Source organism: Pavona decussata, unplaced genomic scaffold, assembly GCF_977016875.1.
Source record: "Pavona decussata unplaced genomic scaffold, jaPavDecu1.1 SCAFFOLD_164, whole genome shotgun sequence".
NCBI lineage: Eukaryota > Metazoa > Cnidaria > Anthozoa > Scleractinia > Agariciidae > Pavona > Pavona decussata.
Genome location: NW_028145575.1, coordinates 987216 through 1005000, shown reverse-complemented (window position 1 = coordinate 1005000; position 17785 = coordinate 987216). Strand labels below are relative to the sequence as shown.

The 17785-nt window shown below is 39.5% G+C and overlaps 1 protein-coding gene across 1 annotated transcript; it reads left to right on the top strand.

The window, feature by feature from the left end:
* Window positions 1-389: 389 nt before the first annotated feature.
* Window positions 390-17016, top strand: LOC146464391 (GTPase-activating protein and VPS9 domain-containing protein 1-like). Its single transcript, XM_085129809.1, has 13 exons — window positions 390-1900; window positions 2550-2681; window positions 4214-4675; window positions 5480-6557; window positions 8023-8275; window positions 8676-8816; window positions 10029-10163; window positions 10966-11092; window positions 11419-11485; window positions 11973-12087; window positions 12697-12769; window positions 13845-13910; window positions 15094-17016. Exons 1-13 carry the CDS (start codon window positions 911-913, stop codon window positions 15355-15357), a joined length of 3903 nt encoding a protein of 1300 aa, XP_084985935.1. The 5' UTR covers window positions 390-910; the 3' UTR covers window positions 15358-17016.
* Window positions 17017-17785: the final 769 nt, after the last annotated feature.

Genomic DNA, 17785 nt, shown 5'->3' with positions numbered 1-17785 from the left:
TTGTATCACGCCACGTGCATTAGTGTTTTATCGCCCAGGGTCGCCCAGCAAAGGCTTGTTTTAAATCACCAGTTCGAATGATTTCACAAATCCATGCCCTCATATAAATAAATATGTACCAAAAACCTCTTGTATAACGTAACGTAACCGTTTGTATCATGGCAAAATGAATTCTATCACGGCACGTGGAATTGTATTTTATCGCCTAGCAGCTGCTTGTTCAGTTTAAATCGCCAGTTTTTTAATTACTTTATAAGCCAGCTTTTGAATCTTAACCGGTCATTCGTTGAAGTTGCCAGATGAGTGTGGTCAGCCCCTGACCATACGAAACAGAGCTTTAGCAATAAAACGACGAATCACTTCTAAAGCCTGAACTATTTTTTCCTGAGTGTATATCTCTATATCTATCGATTTTTGGGAGTTAGCGATGCTGAAAGTATCACTGCTAAAAGTTCGTAGGCTTACGCACCACGCAGTCAAATATGGCCCGAGTATAAGCTGAAAACAGCTTCTTGTTCATGAAGGATTCATTCATCTGTTTTTGCAGACACGTGTGTTCAATTCACCGGATGTATTAAATATGTGGTACTTCTAACCAGTTCTATATAAGGCAAAGTCCCGTGTATATGCGTGTAAACGGAAGGGCTATGTGATTTCTTGGTTTTCCTAACCGAGCTTCCTCTATTTGGCGGGATATTTATAAATAAAACAGCTTTCCTTTCTTCTGCCTTCCCCTTCTGAATCGCCATTGAGTTTTTTTCCAGCAATCGGAGACATAAGGAAGTGACCTCCGGCAGTCTGCGTTGCTAACCAATTAAAATTCTCGATAAAATAAACCCTGTTTATATAAAAAGCTCTGTGATTGGATAAGCAAAACAATCATGTTACTTCAATGCCATGAACTGCAGACATGGCGGACGAAACTTCAACTGGAAGTCAACTATGGCATCTTCAAGAACGTCTGAAGCAAGAACGATTGTTTGTCAACAAAGAAAAAACTGAAATATCGAACCTCAATACAGAGATACTATCGAGCTGCGAAAGACTTTATCACCTGTCGTGGACAACACGACAACAATGGAAGATCGTACAACGAGTGAGGGCTTCACCCGAAGAATGTAGTCAAGCAGTAAATCGACTGGATTCAGCGCGCTTTGTTGACGCCTCCAGACACCTTGGTTACTTAGAATCAAAGTACTGGGAATTTCTGAGGGGGCTTAGAGAGAATCCTGCCCTTGTAGCGTCGACTTTAGCTTATGCAGACAAAATCAATTTGGACACATCTCAGCTGATTCGCATGTTGTTGAATTCTCTGTACGGCAACTGTTTGCTTCCGCGGGATGAGAACTATGTTTTGTCGCTCATGAAACACCTGATCGAGCTCAAAATCGCAGGGGACGAAGATCCCGGGAAATTCTTCCAGCATCATAGGAATTCCTTTACATCCCTGTTCGGGATTTTAGTGGAGAGCTTGTTCTCTACAAAGTTGTATCTTACGGCAGCTTTGCATGCTCCGATTATGCAAGTTCTTTCTGAGGATTCTCTTTTCATGAAGCGATTACCGGCAAAATGTATCAAGTTTGTGGAAAACCTGGAATCCAAACTTTACTGCTTTCCGCAGAGTTTGCGCTGGTTGGTGTGCCAGTTTTCCAACATTTTGTCTGCTAGTGGCAAGGTCAACGATAAAGATGTTCGATCGATGGTGCTGAAACTACTGTTTGATTTCCTGGTGTGTCCAGCTATAATTCGTCCCGAGCAGTTTGGTATTACCTCCGATGTACATATCAGTGAAATAGCTTTGCAGAACTTACAGCAAATAGCTTCTTGTTTACTTTGTAGCTGTTCCAGTGAAGGAGGCGAAAGCGTAAGATCCTTGGACTTATTTTCAAGAATCGACCCAGTAAGTGTTGACTTCGATTTAGCAAGGTTTCACTTACAATTTATTACACTATTTTTAATTCTTTTTTTAATTTTTACACTTGAAAGCGGTAATGTATTTAAAAATAATTTATAAATACTCGCTGTTGACAAGTTATTAATTAATGATTAACAAATGAGCTTAGTTTTCCTCCTATCCTGGCGGAAGTTAGGTTCATGTATCAAGTTCCTTTTGGTAAATTAAACGGTGGTAATGGGTGTTTAGGGTGGACTCATCTAGAACACACCCTCACTCCTCAGTAACAGATACTAGTCTTGGAGTGTTTTTTATGTATAGCTCCTTCAGTATTTTCCTTTTTCACATTATTTCCTTCTGTGAGGATACCTTCCTTGGAGATTTTTCAACCTTTATTCAGTAAAAGACAGAGTTTGGTTTGTGTCTAAGGTTCTTCATCCTTTTTTTACAGGATTACGTCTAGTAGTTGCCCAACGTGCTGACTCTCTGCAGCCTGCTTTCACACAGGGATTCCTTGTGAAATGCCACTATTATGGACAAGTTTCTTTAAAGTGTTATTGGACAATAGAGACTTGTCAGACCAGTGCTATACAGCTTTCTTTAATTTTTAGCTTTACACAAGTGTGTTAAAATGATGTATTTGACTCTTTTGCAGGCTTGTATCACATCATTTTTGGATGCTGTTTTAAAAGGCAGAAAAGAAATCTCTGATCTCCCAGTTAAAAAGACACTTCCTGGACTATGCCGCAACTCTGTTCTTATAACAGAGAATGAACTACATGCCTTGGTAAGTGTTAGAATAAAGCTTTATTATATGTACAGAGTACCTCACTACCTGGGGGGGGGGGGGGGGGCAGAGGGGTACTCCCTGTAACGGGGGAGGCTTTTCACAGCAGGGGTACCTTTTTCAGGATGGAGGTATATATTAAAAGGGTAGGGATTTCACGAGCTAAAGTTTAGAAAAAGGTAGGGAAAACTATCATTTGGATAATTATGTAAAAGGGCCTTTCAAAATATGGTGATCAGACCCAACCATAAAAGATAAGTGTGTTTCTATTGTTGGTATGTGAAAGGGGTACAATTTCCTATGGAAGTTATATATTAAAAGGGTTACCTGTGCTGTCAAATATAGTATAAAAAAAGGTAGGGTTCAGTGGATCTTGGGGCAGGGCCCCCCCACCCCCAAAATCCCCCAGGCTTACTACCAACCATTACAGTTTGTTCTAGATTATCATTTATGGAATTTGTGGGTTCACCACAAATTAAAACTGATCCTGAGTCAAAAACAAGAACAGATGACAGGATCAGGAAACAATTTATTTTCTGAAGAACAGTGTGTCACACCTAGCACACACACTTGAAAAATAATGCTATGGTACAAATTTAATCTGCTATCAAAGCCAATACCGGTAACAGTAAAAATTAATATTGTAATAGGTTCGGACCATATGTGTTAAAATATTGATTTTAGGCCACCAAGTTGTGAGATGTTAGAGAACCCACATACTATTCAAAAAGGGTAGGGTGTAGTTCCTGGTGTGGTGGTCTATCTCTATCTCTGACTTCATCTGTCTTTCACATTCATGTGTGGGTTGGGTGGGAGGGTGGGTGGGTGAGATCAAAATATAGATTCATAGCAGCAGCCAGTAGCACCTTAACATGCTGATGTCCAGAAAAATTATAAACCACAAACCACGTTTGGATTGACATGCTATGAAAGTCCCGGTAACTTACCGGGCCCGATAAGTATATTTTTGAATGTTTTTTTTTTTCGCCAATTACACAGCGATTACAAACATAATACTTGGCCAATGTTTTCATAGAATTACAAGATTTTAAAATTTAGTACTCAAAGCTTACAAAAATTGACTTCTGTTAAGAATCATTTATCACCGAAGACACTTACCGGGCCCGATAAGTTACCGGGACTTTCGAGAAACGGGCCCCTGGTCTCAGGAAAGTTGTGATTTATATTAGCATTCATTTGTGAAATAACAATGCTCTATTTATGTCTGTTTTTGGGGAGACTTTCCAACCACATGTTTTAAAGCAGGTGAAGGGGTTCGAGGTCAATAAGGCCCTAAGTGACTTTTGATATTAAGGTCAAATTCTTGTTTTATTTCACAAGCAAATACAAGGCAATTTGGAGCTTTGGGGCTTTTTTCCAGGCACCCCTTCTGACTATATTATTGTTTTATAACTCATTTCTCCTGGCTATTATTCAAGAAAGTATCATTGGTACACATGGTTATAATTATTGTCATTAGGTGTTCATAAAAATACATATTAATTAATTTCTGGTCTGTTTGTTTCCCTAAGACGAGCTTTCTAAGGATGATTGAGCACAGTGACGACCACAGAGACATTGTCAATCATGAGGAGTTAAAAGTCCTGCTGGATAACTTACCTCCCCCTCCAGACCCACCTGAACCATCAGGAGCGAAAGAGGTGCCTAGAGATGTGGCAAATCTTTTACTCAATAACGAGTCTCCATCAGAGCAAAGTCCTAAGCCACCTAAGCGAAAAGGGCCTTTTAAAACAAAGGACAAACATCCCCGCAAGCCAAGTCTCGGAGAATCTCAGGCAGCAGAAGTCATCTCGAAAACCGAGGCCAGAGCAGTTCCGCAGTTCAATCCCCTTGCTGTTGTGAACAGATCTGAAGGGTTCAAGAAAGAGTTTCTTCACAGATTATCACTGATGTTCCAGGAAGATGAGGAGGTTCTGGTGTTGTCGCTTGGTTATTCATCTATTGAGTGTCCTGGCATGCTCTCTGAAGAAAAGGTATTAATAATTATTTTATTTATAATTACCACTTGAAGGGTTTGGGAGAAGTTAAATTTATGTGAACAACAAGGGATTTATTTCTGTAAATGGTTTGAACCTAGTAGTCATGTCATACGTACATAAATTATGATCATCTGGGTGAGTGTAGTCCTTAGAAGGACTGTTTGAGATGACATTGTCAAAACGTCAGTCAGCGTCACTTCAAACAGTCCTCAGGACTACACCCACCCAGATGATCGTAATATAATTTTCGCAAGTTGACGGCAAGGGAGAAGGATGAATGGGTGCAACAAATTGAGCACGAACAGGTGTCTGAGGATGTCAGTGGTTTAGCCGAATGGGCCCAGGCACGTGCCAAGCAAAAAAACTCCAAAACTGTCTATGCCACTCTCCACGCCATCTTGCATGCGGAACGCGTGACTTAAATTAATTAGTGTCCAGTCCTCACGTGGCACAAAGCTAAGAGCACGGGCGGCTAACATGAAAAATACAACAATAAAGAGTAAAAAGACAGAAATGTTAATGTCAGCAAAAAACAACAGGCAGAACTACCCTGGGAAGCCAAGCACCCGATCATCCTAGATCATGGGGTTTTATTATAATATTATATTGACTACTATTGTTGCATGACATGTTATAGTAGTCCAGGGTGACTATTGACTATTGACGTTTATTTGCCTTTTTCCTAACATATTTACAATTAGTGAGTGGGTCATCTGAAGTCCACATTCAACTTTACCTTTCAATGCTCAACAACTACAGCTTACAAGTGGACTCTAATAGAGAACCTTTTTTCCACAGGTCCTTGGTATCAAAAAGCCTAAGAATGAGGCGGAGACTAGTACTTCATTCAGAACAAGAAGCAGTTCAACCAAGTTCTACAGTAAAATACAACAAGTCATCAAGAAAGAGAGTGAAGATCACTCAGATGAAGGTAGTGGTGATGATGCTGTTGATGTTGCCATACCTGCCTCCGGTGGAGCAAATGCAGATGGTAACTTACCAGGTCCTGACGACCCAGTGATGGCAACAATGGGGACTGGACTTTTTGATTTGTTACCAAATACCACAGCTGATACTCACACAGGGTCAAGGGCACAGATGGCACCAGATGTCTTGGTAACCGCAAAAGTGGTGCCACAAGAACATTCTGAGGGTGTTGATTTGATTGATTTCAGTAGTGACCATGGTGAGGGAAACCGCGACAGTGCCATAAGCACCAGCAGTAGTGTTCGTGTGAGCTCCTTTAGTAGCAGTCGAAGCAGTGGAGCAGAATTTGCAAGGGAAATCCCCCGTAGAAGTCGAGACTGTGGTGATATCGCAGAAGCAGATTCAGGCTTTGATCTCACTGGCTTAGAACAACTAGATACACCTGATGCAGGTTTCCGTAAGCGTACTAGCATGATCACAGACGAGGAGAAAAGACGTAGTACAATTAGCCATCGTGGAAGCACCAGTAGCGGAACGATCACAGGTGCCCAGGGTGATGGATCCAACCGTGACAGCCAGGTGAGCTTCATGAGTTTTGATGGAATGGACTTCCCACCACGAAGTGGTTCTTCCAGTACAGCTGATGATGAAAGGGATGTCCCTCAACCGGAGAAAAAAGCCTCCCGTACTGGATCTTTGAAGTGGCGTCTAAAAGGAAGGAGAAAGACAAAAGATAAGGATTCCTTTCGTGGCGAAGATGATGTCAATGAGCATAGCAAAAAGAAAGACAAAGGATTTTTCACAAAGATGAGGAAAGGCCGCTCAAGAGAAAAACCATCAAAGACAAGTGGAGAAAGAGTTTATGTGCAACTGGCAGAGAAAACACTGGACCGTTTTGATATTGCCAACAGGTTACCACACCCAGAAGTTGAGGTGAAAACAACGAAAGGTTTGTAGATAGCCTTCTCTGATTGAACAACAATGTTTTCTATTCTAATGTCATTGAACAAATGAGAGGGTGGTAAAGGAAGTTGCCATATACCGTAAAAAAAAAATTATTAAGCCCCTGGGCTTAGAAGAAGGGGGGGGGGGGGGGGGGCTTAATAGAGAAGAGGATGAGTTTTGGGCAAACATAACTTTCCTTTTCCAGTATGTTTCCTCTCAGCTGACTTAAACATAGCAGTTATTGGTCTGGCATGTCCCGCAAATCATATAACAGAAATCTACTGAACAAGGCCAAAGAATTCATTCTCTGGAAAATTTGCCCACATGCCACACAGCCACTGAACCTTTCAGCTGTAACTAATCGTGTACCAAAACGTTATTCTTATCTTTGCACAATAATACTGTCTTCTACACATTTTAAGATCAAGTTTTCCCACAGACAAACTTACTGATGTTTTGTCCATTTCTTTCTTGTCTTTCTAACACAGAAGGGGAGGGGTTTTCTAATCTGACCTTCAAATGGGGAGATTAATCGAACTTTTATCATACGAGTATAACAGAAAATACACTAACACAAACACTTTGTTTTTTAAATGTTGTGTGAAACTGGCTGATTTCCAAGCCATTTCATTGGACTTCAGTGACTTCGAATTCTCAGCCCAATTCACTGGGCCTAAGTTGGGTTGTTATTTCCTAAAATAAGCTCAATAAAGTCTCAGGGGTGGCGAATGGTCCTTGAAAAATTCTGGGTCTCGCAAAATTTTAGTTGAATTTCACGGGTCTCGCCGTCTCGTTTTTCTAGCAGTTATGTGCGTCTTGCAGTCTCGATTTTTATACGAAGGTGTCTCGGAGTCTCGATTTTTTGCAAGGCTAAGGATCTCGAAGTCTCGTTTTGGTTTTTTTGTTTTCTTTTAAAGGACGTTTTCTCGTCACTTGATTTTGAAATTCATTAATTAAAAGCAACTTTCAATTTCCGAGAAAAAGTCAATCCTAACTTCTCCTAAATTGTCTGAATTCCACAAAAAGCTACAAAACTGTACAAGCTCATTCTAGCTCATTCTCATTGCATCTCAACGAAATCTGGGGCTCAAATTTTAAGAGTCTGAACGTCTCACGCTCGCACTCAAAATACTTTGAAGTCTCGGTCTCGCAATCTAAAAATTCAAAATGTCTCGGAATCGCAAAGAAAAACGCTAGTCTTGCCGTCTCGCAAAGTCTCGCATTTACCATTCGCCACCCCTAGTCTTGTTTACACTGTCCGAATAACAACGAAGGACATGCAAATGCAAAAAGAATGTTAAAGCTGTATGTGGACTTTACATGTATGTGATCAATGTGAACAAACACGACATGTATAACAACGTAAGGAAATAACTATTCTTTGTTTATATTGTTGAGTCACCAGTTTGAACCAGGCTTTAATAATTGCGCTCATTTTTAATCACCTGGCTTTCTTTTTTCGATAACAGATGTTGAACAGATACTAGAGAAGTATAATGCAAAAGCAACCAGCAGACCAGGACAATCAGCCACAGGATTAGCCAGTGTAGATGGTAATGATGATGATGACGACAATGATGATGTTGGTGAGGAAGAGGATGACTACCTTGATGGAGAAGAGATGTTTGAAAATGCTAAGAGGAAACTCAGGCTGGTGCTGTGTCGAGCAGACTTTCAAAATCTTCCTTTGCTTCATCCTGATAACGGAGTACCTGAAATAAAGTAAGCTTGTACGGCCAATACGCAAAATACAACAATAGGAAATAGAAAAGACAATACAAAATGGTAAATTTCAAACAAAATACTCTTTGACCTGATGTAACCCCCACACCTCCCCCCTTGCACACATACACACACACACACACCCTTTTATTAGAATCACACTGTTATACTGTTCCTTTCACTCGGTGTTGAAAGTGTAATTTCCCTTTGTTTTCACACGAGTTTTCATTTTAGTGAATATTGTAAAGTTACTTATTAATGTTTCTATATTTAGTTATTTATAGTTAATTATTTAGTACTTAGTTAATTAGTATACAGCACATATATGTCTACCACTGTATTATTATATTTACATTCAATTACGTGTCAAAAAAACTAATGGTGGCATTATCCTTTCAAGGACACATGGTAAAAGATCTGGTCAGGAGCTCATGACCTTCCTCCATGTGCAACTGGCTGAAGCAATCAACCTTCAAGACAGATCTTTGTCTGCACAGCTACATGAGACAATACGAAGCATCAGAGAGCTCCCACCACATAGGTACATATCTAGTTTATTCCGTCATTCCATAAAGACTGCTGCCTAATGGAGTGCGGTAGCCTGGGGTGCCTAAATCTTTTTTGCACCAGCACCCAACACTTCACATGTTGGGCTCCTAACTTCTCAGCTGTTGGCCTTTTGAGCTCCTTGAAAGTTTTCTTAGGCAACATCCTTGTCCATTTAACAAATTGACAGCAGTTTTCTATGGCTGTCTATACTCTTATAGACCATAAAATGTTCAAAACTCAAGTGGAATGGCTGGTGGTTTCACTGCCAAGTTTTGAACATTTTATGGCATCACTTAATTGTCTATAAGAGTATAGACCATAGAAAACTGCCATTGATTTGTTTTTTACAATAACATGGAAAAAGTGTGAGGGGAATTGGCTTTATTTTTCATTGAGAAAGTGCATGCGTTACACCTTGATGTCAATAAAAATTGTCTGTGCTCTTATAGACAATAGCAGCAAGCCAATCAGTGCACAGCAATTTTGTCAGACAGTTATTGTAAACACTTTTTTTTTTTCAATTTATTTTGGACAACACTATAAACTTAGAATCAGCCATGTACCACTCACAAACATGTAAATTCAGTTTTGAGGAAATACACAGCTAATGGTTACTGAGATGTTTGCCTTCTCCTTGCACAATTTTGTGAGATCTTGAAAAGTCAATCTTGTACATTAAATTGTATATTAATAAAATTGAAACTAATAATTCCCTTAATAATTATGTAATTGTGAATGGTCATCAATTGAATGCATAACTCTGGAAGAGTTAAGCTGTTTAGGACAAGTGGTTTGGAGAAGAGGGGTTTCGACCCTCAACACACCACAAGGTTATCAGCACCCACTCAAGCTGTACATGTACATTCAACTATTTTCTCATCACAGGCAACCAATTCAAGTTCAAGGCATGCTGTGAGAACTGGCTAATATTTGTGTGATGTTTTTGTGTGTGCAGTAGTTGTTACTTGTGCAGATGATGCCATGCCAGGAACATAATCTTTCTTACACAAAGTGCTTGCCAGTTGGTTCCATTTACCCAAACAAATGGACCTGTGCACAAGTAATACTCTATTAAAAATGAAAGCTTATTTGGTAAAAATAATTATGATCATGCTAGTTGTTCTTCTTCAGAGAGGGACGCTAAAGACACCCCTGCTCACAGTACAATCCCAAAGCTTCAATGAACTTTTGTTTCTTTTCACAGTTGCTCCAAACTGATTGATTCTCTGGAAGGGGACTACAAAGCACGTTCTCCATACTTGGCATACTTAGTCAATGCACATCAAGGATTATTGGCAACTCATTCACACTTGGAGCGATTAGTGGAAAGAGTGGAGAGGTACACTACCAACCGCCAAATCAATAATCTTACTTCTCCTTATAATTAACTCAATATGTTTTTTTCAACAAATTCCAGTTGCAATGCTGATGAAGAACATGAACTCTTTTAAAAGTTACAAGATTACAGGCCCATCTTCCTCTCAACCAGAAAATATATCTGATTATAAGCCCCCCCCCCTCTAGCTTTACCGTGTAACTTTATTGTAAATTTTCATTAAAGCAACTTTTCAATGCTTTACTGTAGTATTGCTGTACAACACTATTTAATTTTGTTCAAATATTGAAATGAATTTGATTTATCATAAATAACAACCAGTAAATGAAAAACTTATTTCGATCAACACTGCTATACATGTAACGTTTTTTGTTTTTTTTTTTATTCTGGTTATAAGCCCCCTCGGATATAAGCCCTTCCATTTATAAGCCCATCTAACTGAGAAACCCTTAGTTTACAACGTTGTATAAGCCCAGAACTTTTAAGCAGCAGTTTACAGTACTTCATAAGTAGATACAATAATTTATTATAAGGGCCGCGGTTACAAACTACCTTAGCTCTGTATAGTGTTTTGTTTATTTTCAGTATAAGGCCAACATTAATTTTCTTTTGAAAAGCATAGCCCATACTTTTCATGTGGGTTTGGCCATCAAAAGTCATCGGCTGAAATCTCAATGCAACTTTGGGCAGGGCACAGTGATACATGTAGAGCCATCCTTTACTACCGTGAATTCCTATGTATATTTTATTAGGTATGATTTTGTTGAAAATTCTATCTATTAAGCAGGTTTATTTTCCCCAACAGAGACAAAATCATTTGCCGGAATTTTTTCATCATGACTTGTGTGAAGCTGTTTCTGGAGTCCAAGGAGAAAGGAGAGATCAATGCTTTCAGCCATGAATTCCAATCTTTGCCCACTCCAGATGAGAAGGTTTGAAACAAATAAAATAACTATTGAACTTTACAAACTTCATATGTAGGCCTGGTCTGTAAGCTAAAATTGGTGCGAAGTCAGACTTCATTGTTTGACTCTCAACCCTTTCACACACTTAGCCATCAATTTCAAAATAAGTAAAAATCACTTTCTACGAAATCAAAAGACAAACTGAGTCACAGTAAAGTACAGTTTAATAGCTTTATGAGTGTCAGTGTGAAAAGATCATCACTGGGTTTGTGTTCAATTGAGTAATCTGAATTTTAATCTGAATTTTTTTGTTTTATTTTTTTACATGCCGGTATGTTGTCGTCTTTTCACAGTGTGATTTGTTGGAGAATTTCCTGCAGACTCTAGCTGACGAGATGGAAAGGCATCCAATTTGGTCAGGTACATGTCTGTTTTTCTTCTGGCTTGTATGTGGTTTGTTTCATATCTCATTAGCTCAGCTGATGAACTTGTTGGAAAAAAGAGCGTAAGTGCTAATTTCGGCTTTAGAAATCCAAAGGAACATCACTCTGTATTTTTCACTCCACTTTTCTCTTTGCTTTTCTTTCACTGACTCAGTATTTTAGCGGCAGGAATTTAAATAAGACAGGGCATGTTCTCCGACAAAATTGAAGTCCATTTATTATGCAAAAATTCAGACACACTTCAGCAAAACAAAAACAAATAATTTGTTATTGGTCTAAAATTTAACATAAGACAGTTGTGCTCTGGGACCTTCAATTTTTGGACGGTTGTAATTTTCACAAAGTATGGTTTACAAAATTGCAGTTGATAAACATCAAAAAATTTGAAGCTATTAGCATGAGTCATATCTATCATGTGTGTACATGTAAGCCCAATTAAGTGGCATTTTGAATTTTATTGACAGGTGCCAGTGAAGAGCAGTTACAAGACACCTTTATAGCAACAGAACGCGCTATCATGAGCAGTATCTTCAAATTTGCATTTTACCCCAATGGTCCGGTTGACATGGAAATAGACAAGTGAGGAATTCTGCATTTTTTCAAGACTGTCGGATTGATGGTTCAAGAAGTGAACTCTTTCAAGAAGTTCTGAACTTTTGTCTTCACAAACTTAGTAACATGCCATTTTCAGCCGCTATTCCTTCTTCCTCTGGCAATGTAAAAAGAGCTATTTTCTCGCTGTTCCTGGTCCCTTAAGCTGTTCTTTTTTTACTCTAAGTTTTGAACCTGCTCCCCCCCCCCCCCTATAAGGGTATGTCATGCTGTGGTATATCCGATTGCCTGTTCTCAGTCCTAGCCTGCGCAAAGGCCTTGTGCGTTTTTCGCTGTTTGAACGCGCGGAAATCGGGACGAGAGTGAAAAAAAAAAAAAAAAACGGAGGAAGGGGGATGAGAGAGTTTCCTCTCTCTTCTCTGTCCTCCCCCATCCTCTATTTCTTTCGCTGGCGTCCAAATATCCGCGCGCAAAAAGCGAAAAACGTACCAAATCCCAACAGAAACACCTTCTACGTAGGCTTGCCTGTTCCTTAGTACTGAGGGGGGAAAAAACATCAAATAGAAGAATGAAATGTGTTATTTTTCTTGTATATTTCTGCCTTTTCTTACTCGTTTTATAAAATGCAAATTGCAGAACATTTTACGAACACGTTACCAATCTGCAGAAGGTGATTCATCCAAACCACAAAGCTGTTCGGGTGGCAAAGGTAGGTGTGGTCTAATCAATTAATCATCCTACGCAGGCGTTGTTGGGATCGTCACGTCACGCAATCCCCTCAATTGCGTGACGTGACGACCCAGACGTTTACGTTGTTCAGTCAGTAAAGCCACCTAGGTGTCACTCTAACTAGTTAACACTAAAAAATGTGATGAAACTGGCATAAGAATTTTTAATTGTATTGCATCTCATAGCGTTACATAACTGGTCCCAGTTGTTCCAAGACCGATTTAAAAAACAAATTTATTTCAGTTATTCTAGCTTTTGTTGTTTGTTCTATCAAGCTCGTCATCTCCGCCGTTGGGATCAGTCTGCCGTTAATATTTTGTATTTGAAATAATTTGCTGATCCAGGTCTACAAGTGATCCGGCACCACTCATCGGTTTGTCGCTGTGGAATTGCAGATTTTATTGTATTCGATTAAGCTAATCCCGGGTTAACTTGAACTTTGATTCATGTTTTGATCTCGAGCGAGTTGAAAACCTCGGTTAACTTTTAATCGTGGATTAGCATTAACTGGCTTTCGAACAACCAGACTCGGAGTTTCAAACAGGAACACCAAACATAAATTAATGTGAGAAATTCAGTTTCCTGTGCTTGTAGCGTGTGCTGTATGTCACTTAAGGACGGTGCCTACTTTTGTTACTGCGCATACGTCCTGCGCATCTCGAGTACTCGGGTTTCCTATGGGTGGTGCCTACTAATATAGGGATATTTTTGCGCGGTTTAAAACTATGCGGAGAATGCAGAACTTAGCAATTGCTCTTGGTATCCAAAAAGAAAATTGGTGGTAACCATGCATCTTTCAAAAATGATAAAGCTTGAATTTGAAAAAAAAAAAAAAAAAAAAAAACGCCATGCATTGCTTTGTATTTTACTGTTTTTTGGAATAATTGTTGCTTAATTATCTCTAAAAAATGCGTGGTTACCCCAATTTTCTTTTTGGATTTCAATAGCCCTTACTGCGATCTACTTTTTTCCGGTATAGTCATAAACCAAGCAAAGATACTTCTTTATTACTAGGCACCGTCCGTAATTTCTCATTTTGTATGTCCTGTTGTTAGACGTACCGTAAAGAGGCACCCTGGGAATCGGCTCAGAAGGAATTACTCAAGATCAATGCGTACAAGGTGATCACTAACATATGGCTTCTCTAGGGTTTTGTTGTCTGAAAATTAGGGAGCTTAAGCAACGACGACGGCAACGTCAACGACAACGCCGCAAAACAATAGGTTTAATGAGCAAAAACAATTGCTCTGCACGTGCGTTTTACATTTTGGTACATTTCTTTTCCGTCCTCTGCAAAACAACAACGTGAAATGACCACATTTAAGGTTTTGTGGAGAACGTGAACGCACGACGGTGAATTTTTCATTTTCTTTCTTAACTTGTACGTTCCTCCTACCAATTTGGTTCCTGGATAGTTCGCCATTTTTGTAAAAGTTTATGCGAGTTGAAATAATCGCGAAGTAGGACAAATGAAATAAAGTATATTTTCAGGTGACGTTTTCGTTGCCGTTGCCGTCGTCGTTGTTTAAGCTCCCTATTAACTTAACATGTACAGCGTCTTCTTAATGACTGTCATGGTAGACCGGTTTTTCAATTGAGTGTCGTAAAACCAAAAACAAAGTGATTACTCTAGCCAATCACAACAGGCGTAAACAGGGCATTGAACCAATCAGAACACGCAGCAAATGCAAGTCAGTGGTCAAAAGCGCGGGAAGACGTGTGCAAGCAAGTCACTATTGGTTTTCGTTTAACTTCTAGTTGGTTGAGTTACAAGAGCTTGAAACATCAACCTTCAAAGTCACTGGATTCCATTGCTTTTTGATGTTAGGAAAATCAACCATTTTTCTAGCTAATCATAATGGTCCCTTCCTAACTAGCCAGTTTGTTGACCTAACAACTCTATCAAGTTCAACTCCAACTTCAACTTTTGTTATTATGTTCAACAATTATTCCACGAGCGCGCGTTGGACATGAGACGATGGATAGTTAATAAGGGGCGTAGTGCCGAGTTGGCTATAATCATCTCTTATCCAACAAGTGAGAACCTGAGTGGGATAATTGCCGGAAGAATAGAAAAAAATGCGGTTACATCGTGCTGATTTCATTTTTCAAATGACAAGAAGGGCATGGTAGATAGCTGTATTCCATGGCCGCTAAGCCTATCAGAACTTTTGCTCCGAATCTAGAGAATGAAAATCTTTGTATTACTAGTCTGAAGCGCTTCAAGTAAAAGTTACCAGCAGCCGCTGATCTCAGGTGATGTGAGAATGTACATCTAAGGCATTTTTGAATTTATTCCTGTAGACGCCCACAGACAAACTGAAGTGTGTCAAGCGTTGTTGCGCCACGATCATGAACCTGTTGTGTATGGCCAGTGAGACGAGCGTGCCTGGGGCGGATGAGTTTGTGCCGGCTCTGGTGTATGTAGTGATACACGCCAATCCACCGGGTCTACTCTCCACCGTGCAGTACATCACTAACTTCTATGACCAGCGACTGAGTGGCGAGGAGGCGTATTATTGGATGCAGTTCTGTGCGGCCATTGCTTTCATCAAAACCCTAAGATGAATTCCAGCTGGCAAGTTGCCTGATAGGTGTTTGAAAAGAACGCAACGACTCGAAAGCAGTCGCTCTCTTGAAGTCTTACAAGGCGAGCAAATGGACTAGTCTTCGAGGGGAGACTTCAAAAATCGAACCCAAAAAAAGATGTAGCGCGTTTTAGACGCCAATAAGATGGAGACAATACGGAGATAAATGTAATGCCTGTGGTATTCATAGACAAGTGAGAGAGACTGATTAGTTCTTGCGTTACTGCTAATAGACGCATAAGAATGCATTTTAAGATGAACTGTGCTTCGCAGGTGACAATCATGACATAAATTGTAGGCTTATTTACGGATAATTTTATTTGCTCTTGGTGATACGATTTTTGCAAGTTAGAGAAGTTCAGAATACTTTTCTTCGAACCGTGGGCTTTGTAAAAAAGCCGGTTACAGACACACTGTTAGAAAGAGAAGATTTTATATGCGCTTTTATTATCGTTGACATGAATAGTGGAAAGTTGTTTGGTGCGCGTTAAAACAGCTTTTAAAGAGTGGAGTTCTAAACAACCTATTTTACGCTTTGCACTCAGCGTTTTTGTTTTGTTTTGTTTTTTTGATTGTCTGTTTCTTGTGGTTTTTGATTTTTGTTTTGAGGACAAGTTAGTCTTCAAAGGCTATGCTATGATTCAGGAATGATGCGAGAAGCTAAAACAAGCTTTTACGAAGCAGCATCTCCTGACGATATTAGTCAATTACTTTTGGAGCGGGGAGGGGAGGGGGGAATGGTTTTGGGGGCTGGCCTTTTAGTAGAATCAAATCATGTTATTTAGAATTGTAGAGCTAGAGTATGATAGGAAAATGAATCGTTTTTGGTCAAATTTATCTCAACCCAAATTGAGAATGAAGCCAAATTTTCACTTAGTGCCCTTATCACATGTAACGAGACATACCGGGGAGGGGTGGGGTGGGTAACCTGGTACAAAACTACCATTGTCATAACCAGGTAAACAAAAAACAAACAATAGTTGTCGCTTAATAGTAGACTTAATAAGATGTTCACTACCATTTTTACTGTGGCATAAAGAGGTTGACCAGCCATTTGTTTTAAATTTGGAGCTATTTTTCAAGGATTGAGGCGATAGCTTGAAAGGCATGATTTCTTTTTCTCCATTTTTTTTTTTTCAGCTCAAATATATATTTTTGTCTTTTGATACATTCAATGTATTTTTGTTGCATTTGACCATGATAATTTCAGCGGTATATTTTGATATTCTAGGAGAGGTTTTGATTTTCTAATAAGATGTTAAATTTTAGTTGGACCTTGGTGTCACCTTGTAAATTCCCGCCAAAGCATGATGAACTGGCTTCGTTGCAGAATTCTAATTTAAAAGTATTCAGGGTCAGGAATAACGAGTAACTGTAATAAAAATTCTTGGAATGAGATAGGAGAAAAACAGATTGATTGTAAAAATTCTCATTGATTGCCAACAGTTCCTTTCTTCAGAGTCGAGAGGACAAGCAAATCAAGCGATTGACCGAGAAAGAGACTGCTGGCGGTGTTTGGTACATCGAGAAGGAAATTTGAACGTTTCGTTATTCCTTTTTGCGGCCTAGTTAGTGGGGCATGCGCTCAGGTTGAAGTAATGGAATGGAATAGGTCAATAAAGACAATAAGTGATGCCCAGTTTGTGAAATGATGTTACTGTATTTAATTTCCGGCCCCGTGATGTTAATACAAACCGTAAAATTCCTAATCGAGACCTTGGGCAAATTACTTTTTCAGTTTTCTTTTTGTGTGTGTTGGGTGGGGTGGGGGAGGAATTTATATTATTTTTGGAGGGAATTTTGCGTTTGAGGATTGGGTGGCTTGATGGTACACTGTAATTGGTTGGGCTTGATTGAAGCTGGTCGTCAGCTTACATTCCGTGAAGGGGGAAGAGGCTTTCATCGGAAGGGTTTTATAATTTATTGCGGGGGAAGGGGGAGCGGATTTTATGCGGAACCGTAATCATTCACAACAGACGCAAACAACAGATTCAACCAATTAGAATTCGATACACATGCAGGTAAATTATTACGATTGGTTGGGGTTTTCACGGCTTCTCATTGGTTCATCCGGAAAACGGTGCGAGTTTTTTAACCAATCACGTAGCATGATAAAGCAAGACCAATTTCGTCAATTTGATCAACGACTCTAGAGAAGTTGAAAAAGAAAAAGGAAACATTTCTGAATCGGCTCACCAGTCACTCGTCTCTCTTACACTACTTTGTCATGGAACGATTAATAATAGAGTCGACTGAACACGAGTCATTCAGCAGTACTTCTGTACGACTTTGTGGTTGTAGGTGAACTCCTAGAGTGTGACCTACCAAGTGAAAGCTGTTGCCCAGTACTTTCCCTTTCACCGTTTGTTGAAATCTTTGGATGAATGCTATGTTACTTTCCTTCCACG

Coding starts and splice junctions, on each gene's coding strand:
- LOC146464391 (XM_085129809.1), top strand. CDS start 911: ATGGCGGACGAAACTTCAACTGGAAGTCAACTATGGCATCTTCAAGAA. Junction 1,901..2,549: donor TATTTTCAAGAATCGACCCA/GTAAGTGTTGAC, acceptor ACTCTTTTGCAG/GCTTGTATCACATCATTTTT. Junction 10,164..10,965: donor TTAGTGGAAAGAGTGGAGAG/GTACACTACCAA, acceptor TTTCCCCAACAG/AGACAAAATCATTTGCCGGA.